At 47.0% G+C, this 7393-nt stretch overlaps 1 protein-coding gene across 1 annotated transcript in view; it reads left to right on the top strand.

Moving 5' to 3' along the window:
• Gldc (glycine decarboxylase) overlaps positions 1–7393 on the top strand; it is an 82676-nt gene that overhangs the window by 53274 nt on the left and 22009 nt on the right. Inside the window, exons 17-18 of the mRNA XM_021151450.2 lie at positions 4205–4330; positions 6296–6445. Of these exons, the coding sequence (XP_021007109.1) occupies positions 4205–4330; positions 6296–6445 (276 nt within the window). The remainder of the gene's footprint in view (positions 1–4204; positions 4331–6295; positions 6446–7393) is intronic.

Here is a 7393-nt window from a genome sequence, read left to right as displayed (position 1 = left end):
TTTGGAGACAGGGTTTCTCTGTATAGCCCTGGCTGTCCTGGAACTCACTTTGTAGACCAGGCTGGCCTCGAACTCAGAAATCCGCCTGCCTCTGCCTCCGGAGTGCTGGGATTAAAGGCGTGCGCCACCACGCCCGGCGACCTTCATCTCTTACCTTTATAAGGAAAGGGTAGTTTAGATCTATGCCTGTTCTTGAGATTCATAAAATCAGAAAGGGGACTATGTAGCTAAGATGTGCAGGGGGGGGGGGGACAGACACCACATGGCCCACTCCTTGTTCCTTCATGGGTCTCAAATACCTGTAAGCCTTGAAGTTCCTTGTCCTTGCCTCTTTACGGTTGTTCAGTTGAGAACCTGAACAAGGGGCAGGTCTTGCTGTGAGACCATTCACACTGCACAGCCATTGATGGCCAGAGAAGCCATCAAACCAGTGGATCTCAAACCCTCCTAAAGCTGTGACCTCGTAACACAGCTCCTCGTGTTGTGGTGACTCCAACCATACACTTATTTATGGTGCTACTTTGTAAATGAAATTTTACTGCTGTTATAAATCGTGATGTAAATATTGGTGGACATAGAGGGTTGCTAAAGGGCTCACAATACACAGGTTGAGAACCACTGCACCCAAACCACATTAGTCTGTGGCAGGCCCAGGACCAAGCAATGATAATGAGCCAGCCAGAACTTAGGTTTTTTTCCACTCTCTGGTCCTTCCCAATCCTCAGTATTTACCTATCTCCTCATTCTGACACCAGAAAATAGTTGCTTTGATACAGGAGTTGGGGACCAAGCCAGACACTCCAGATGAGAGATCTTCTGAATTAGGTGATTGGCTATTGGTGGCTCTTGCTCCCTCTCTGAACATCCCAGTCCTCCTCCTCTTCCTCCTCCTCCTCCACTCCCCATCCCCGGGTATGATATCTTCGCCGGCACCACTGTGCACACTGCTAGCACACTGTGGTGAGAGGCCATTCCATATGGAAGTGCAGGATTCTGCAATTCTAGACAGTAGAACAGGAAGGCAGGGAAGCCCTCCTAGCTGCTGAGCTCAGAAACATGGACAGAATCCGGCAGTCTGGAAACACTGACTGCCTTCTAGACAAACAGCTTTAATTTTAGCCCATTTTTAGAGAAGAGAATGACTTATTCAAATAACCAGGGAAGATTTTCCACATTAGTGATGTCTAAGGCAGCTGCTCCCACACCATAGGCTCTAATGGAGCTCAGTACAGAACCGCCCAGGTTCCTCATGGTCTCTACCCTCCAGCAGGTTTTGGATATGATGACTTCACAATCGCTTTGGGTCAGCTTCAGAGGCTCCTGAAATAGAAGGCCCAAGTTTTTGATTCATCAGCTTCATTTGAAAAAAAAAATTGAATTATTTAACAAACATTTAGCAATCACCATGTGCCAGGCATAAAGCACTCTATAATTCTGCTTTTCACTTTGCTGGTCAAACTTCAACTCAAATGTTCTGACGAGAGGCTGAGATTCCTGTAGAAAGACAGAACACTGGGCTCTCACATCAACACATCTACGCCTTTAAAAAAAATTAAATTTTGAGAACCATTTCTCTTCCTGAATGTCTGAGGCAGTCATAGCTTTTGCTGGGTTTTAATCTCTGGAAAATACGTTCGTTTTAATCTGTGATACCATCAGTAATTCTCTGCGGATGAAGTCTGGGCTTCTATACAGGCTTCCTGGAAGTTAGGATAGAGCATCCCCCTAAAGGAGATATAAACTATGTACCATGGTTGGATTCACCTGAGAGAATCCAGTACATCAGTCCTGGGTCCTGATACTTCTGTGTCCAGCAGAACACTGTGATTTTAAAGTGAGAGGAAATTAACTTTAGGGTGAAAGCAGCTTAAAGTTGTCCAATCTCCCCGGACTCTTAAGAGTGTCTACAGCGCCCGTCTCCACGGTTCCAGGGTGCAATTGATTCCCATGGCTGCTTTAACAAATGGCTGTAAATTCAGTGTCTTGTGACAGCACTCAGGGACTGTCTTAAAGCTGGAGGGCAGAATCAGAAACTGTCTTCCTGGTGCTGGCAGATGCCTTTCTTTCTCTGTGGAGCTAGGGAGGAACTGTTGCCTCTCTCATCTCCGAAGGCCACCTTCCTCCTGGGTACAGGTCCTCTTCTTTGTTTTTTGTTTGTTTGTTTGTTTGGTTTGGTTTTTGGAGATAGGGTTTCTCTGTGTAGACCAGGCTGGCCTTGAACTCAGAAATCCACCAACTCAGCCTCCAAGTGCTGGGATTAAAGGCCTGCGCCACCACGCCCGGCTAAACATCCCAAAAAATTCTTGCTCCCTCTGTAGCTAGAGGATGGCATGGTGTTTATGTATGTGCGAGTGCAGGTGCCCACAGAGTAGACAGGAAGGGAACGAACTCAAGCAGTCTTTGAGAGTATATCTACTCTTAACTGCCGAACCATCCGGCCTTATCCTCCATTCTGTGTGAGTGTGTTCATGTGTGTATGTTTGAGTATATCTGTGTGCGTGTATATGTGGGCTTGTGTGTGTTTGCATGCATGTGGTTTTTTTCCTCACTAACTTATTCATTTATTCACTTTACATCCCAGTCACACACCTCCCCCCATCCCCCACCGTCCCTCCTTTCCTCCCAGTCTCACTCTTATAAATCCCTTCCCCCATTACCCACTCCCCTATTCTTCAGAGAAGGGGAAGCCACCCTTGGGTACCACTGTGCTCTGGCACATCAAGTTACAGCAGGACTCTCCCAGCAAGGCCTGACCAGGCAGCCTATCTAGGGGAAGGGAATCCAATGACAGGCAGCAGAGTCAGAGACAGTCCCTGCTCCAATTGTTAAGGGACCCACCTGAAGATCAGGCTGCACATAGACTACAAATGTGTAGGGACCCTAAGCTCAGCCCCTCAGGTCCCCATGGTTAGTTGACTAGTTGACTCTGTGGTGTCTCAGACCCCCTCTGGCTTGATTAATCCTATCCCTCTACACCTCCACGCTACTCCCCCAGCTCTGCCTGATGTTTGGCTGTGGGTCTCTGCATCTGGAGACAGTCACGCTTTTCTTCAGTCATCCTCTGTTTTGGAGGAATCATCTAAAAGCTGCATTTTTCCTCCGGAAGCCCATTTTTATAACCCCTCTCCAGAGGAGATGCCATAATGGTTCTGTGATTTTTTTTTTTTTTTTAGGGTAGGAGATTATTTGAGTTCTATCAGGAAACTTCTGTCCTGTCCTCTCTTGTGCTGTTTCTCTCTGAGATCCAAACTGCAAGTTTCCTGTAGTCACCATTCCTGATGTGGGGGAACCAGTGAGAACCTGGGCTTGCAGCTCTGCCCCTACCATACCCAGCAAAGTTTGGGGGGCTGCCGCTCAAGGGTGGGCATTGGCTTTCCTGGCCTGCATGAGGACCTGGGTGCCATGCTTTGTATCTTTCCCCCTCCCCGACCCCATTGAGGATGCAGCTCAGTGAAAGAGGAGTCGCCAGACGTGACCAAGGACCTGGGTTCATTCATCCCAGCACTCAAATCCCAAACCAAATCCAACAGGTCTTTTGGTTACAGTGTCGTCTGTGGTCTTGAGAGACATGGTCCCTCGATTTTTTTTTTTTTTCCAGTGAAGCCGTGTCCCATTTGTCAGTCACCTTCCGCACTGTGGATCCTGGGTATTATTTCTCTGAGTCACGTGAGCACAGGGCAGGTGCTGATCACTCTCCTTGCAGAGTGTTTGGTCCTCACACCAATCATTTATAGCCGAGTAAGGACTTAGTCAGTGTTGACACAGTTGTGTTGGCCTAGGGAGGCCCTGGGTGTGTCTGTCATTGCCATCGGTCCTGGTTCAGCCAACAGCAGCCCTGAAGTTGTGGGGTTGGAGTCCTAGAGATCAACTTGCAACCTCTTGTTGTTAAGAAGGTGCTTTCTATATGCTATGTGTAAGATGAGGTTAGAAAGGGCACGGGCCTGGCTTTCGTGCCCTGGGTTAGGCAAAGGCATTCTGATGTCTTTGGGGATTCAAACGGAAATTCCCCTTCAGGACATTGCTTTTGCAGTAACAACACTAATGACCACGGATTTCAAGGCACCAGTTTTAGTGAAAACATGTGGTACCTAATGTGTGTCATAGACAGTCATGCTAGGAGGCTTTTCTCTAATTTGAAGTATCCTGGTGATTATTTTTTTCTATTTCTTTCTCCTTTTCTGCCTCCTTCCCTTGTGCGTGCAAGGTCTGTCTCATTCCTAAGTCAGCACATGGAACGAATCCAGCAAGTGCTTACATGGCGGGCATGAAGATCCAGCCTGTGGAGGTGGACAGATACGGGAACATCGATGTGGCTCACCTCAAGGCCATGGTACTCACCCTCCCCGACAGAGATTGGAGCGCTCTGGGCTGGGAAGGGATAGATGATGGTGATGTCATGGTTAGGGAGGGGCCTGGGGAGGTCAGAGGTGGGGATGGAGGGGTGTGAAATCGATGGACAGTGTCAACTTTGTCTACTCTTGTGTGTAATGAAAGACATTGATCCCTTCTCTAAATGGGTCTGTAGGGAAAGAGTACGAAGCTAAAAAACCTAACCATCATTAAGGGAAAGAGAAAAATAAAAAGCAATTTTATTTTTGGTCCCCAATTAAAACCCTGTGGAGGGTGTCTCCCATCCCCCTCCCTGCCTCACAGAGTGAAGGGTCTTTTCACGGACACCCTCAGCCCTGATTCTTCCACTTGGACTATAACAAATGAAATATTTATTGTGATACCATGGTATGAAGGCAGGGCCTGCTTCCCTGTCAGCCCTCAGATTTCTCCATTCACGTTCAGACAGTCACAGTTGCACTGGGAATTAAAGCACACATGCGGATTTTGTAAGCCTCCCCTGTTCCCTCCAACACCAACCCCCACTCCCAATCTCTCAACCTCCAGGAAGAGGTTGCTTAGCAACCGTATCTGTTTTCCACCAGTGGACTGGAGGCAGCATCTTAAGTAGAAGGGAAATTGGTGAAATAGCGGTGTGATTCTGTCAGGGTTATTAGGCATGGGTACCGAGAAGCTACGCAAAAACCCTCGAAAGGATGCTGAAAACGCACAGCCCCATTCATCTTTTCCACCCTCCACTTCCTTTCCATTGCCTTTTTTCCCCCTGGAAATATTCTGGGTCACTAGTAGTTATTAAGCTTGTCCAATATAGAATATATGGAATGTGATTTGATTTTCCTCCCTTATTACCCCTGCTCTCATTTACTTACCAAGAAAAACCAAGTAGAATTACCAAGTAGAATGTACAGTTGCTTTCTTGGGGGTGGGAGTGGGGAGTAGGCACAGTGACACACACTTGTAACACCAACAATTCAAAGGAGAGGCAGGAGTTCAAAGCCATCCTTGGCTACACAGAAAGCTAGGAGTCAGTTTGAGTACAGCCTGGTGGTGGTGGTGGTGCATTCCTGTAATTCCCAGCACTTGCGAGGCAAAGGCAGAGGCAGAGGCAGAGACAGATGGAGCTCTGATTTCCAGGATCATCTGGTCTACAGAATGAGTTCCAGGACAGCCAGAGCTACCCAATGAAACGCTGTCTCAAGGAACCAAGAAAAAAAAAATCCCAAACCAAACCAACCAGCCAAACAAACAAAACAAACCTGTTTCCAAAACAACGGAAGTGAGGGAGATTTTTATGAAAACCGTAACACTTATCATGCTTCTGTGGGAAGGAAGGTAGAACTGTGTACAGCAAAACAAACAAACAAACAAACAAAAATGAGCAGAAAGCCTAGCTAGAAGATTAGTCATGAACAGAGAGACACCCCCCCACCCCCGCCACCATCCAAACAGCCCAAGATCATTTTTTGAGATGGTTTGAACCAAAACAGAACCATTTTACAGAACTGGACTCAACTATTCAAAAATCTTCTGAGCAGCCTATTGACTTTGGCTTAATTTGTTGAGCCGCAGTCTCATGTAACCAATGGTTACAATCTACCCAAGGATAGCTCTGTTTACTCTGTGCTATCGTTATTGGCACGTACTGCTCTTAATTGGTACAGTGAGCAAGCCTGGGGCTCTCTCTGTGCATGCTAGTCACGCCCTCTGTCACCTGAGCCATATCCAAAGCCTGATGTCTTTATCCTAAAAGCGCTTTGCTGCTGCTTTGGGGTGATTTATAAAGGACCATTTGGTTGTGCAACAACCACAGTTGTAGACTGAGATATTGTCAAGAATTCAAATATCAAGATTTTACCTTCCCTCATCCTAGAAAATAAAAAGCGAAGTCTTGGCTGAGAAAGGATCAGATAGATCACCGCCTCTCCTCATTTCCCTCTCTCCACAGGTGGACCAACACAAGGAAAACCTGGCAGCCATCATGATCACGTATCCATCTACCAATGGTGTGTTTGAAGAGAATATCGGCGATGTGTGCGCCCTGATTCACCAGCACGGAGGACAGGTCTACCTCGACGGGGCGAACATGAATGCCCAGGTGCAGATACTTAGTGCCCGTTTGGAAACAAATATAGATTTATTTTTTATTATTTTTAAAATTTTTTTAAAAGATTTATTTATTTATTATATGTAAGTACACTGTAGCTGTCCTCAGATACTCCAGAAGAAGGCATCAGATTTCGTTACGGATGCTTGTGAGCCACCATGTGGTTGCTGGGATTTGAACTCGGGACCTTCAGAAAAGCAGTTGGCGCTCTTAACCACTGAGCCATCTCGCCAACCCCCATTTTTTAAAATTTTTTAAAGGTTAATTTTATTGTGAAACCAAGCAGTTTATATTGTCATGAGTGCCATTCCTCTGGGGACATGACCGAGCAAGTTCTCAGTTCCCTAGAGTTTTAGAACCAAGTTCTGGGCAGCCATTGCTAGATGCTCAGTTCCCATGGCCCACTTTACCTGGGGTTTTTAACATCATCAGGACCTCCAGGGATTCAGTCCTGGCTTCCTGGGTTGCAGGAGTGACTGCCGGTCTGTGTGACGTGAACAACTGCCTCCTTAACTTTTTCCTTTCTTCGTTTGATTCATAAGTGCAGTCCAGGGATCATGTTCTGCTTCAGTAGCAAATGTGTCTTTTCACCGTCATCTCGGCAGCAGGATTAGCAGTTGAATAGTGCAGCTGGGTATCTGGATTGTCCCAGGAAAATTGGCAGCCTCACTCCCTCCTCCTCAGCCCAGCATCCTCTAGGACCCCGAGTCTAGGTGCACATAATAAATACCCAGCCTTGAACTGGCCAGGGAAGGTGGTGCTGACCTGTTGCGGCCCGCCTGCGGTCCACAACACGAACGGTTCAACTGAGAATGGCAGTTCCCTGCAAAGAGAGGAATCTAGACGGGGCGGAAGAAAAGAATGAAGCCAGGACAAACAGATTCTGATCGAGGCTCAATTTAATATTTCCAAACACTCAGTTTATAAAGGAAGGGGGAG

The sequence above is a fragment of the Mus caroli genome, chromosome 19, assembly GCF_900094665.2.
Source record: "Mus caroli chromosome 19, CAROLI_EIJ_v1.1, whole genome shotgun sequence".
Taxonomy (NCBI): Eukaryota; Metazoa; Chordata; class Mammalia; order Rodentia; family Muridae; genus Mus; species Mus caroli.
The sequence above is the reverse complement of the archived record's forward strand: the minus strand, read 5'-3'. Positions and strand labels throughout refer to the sequence as shown.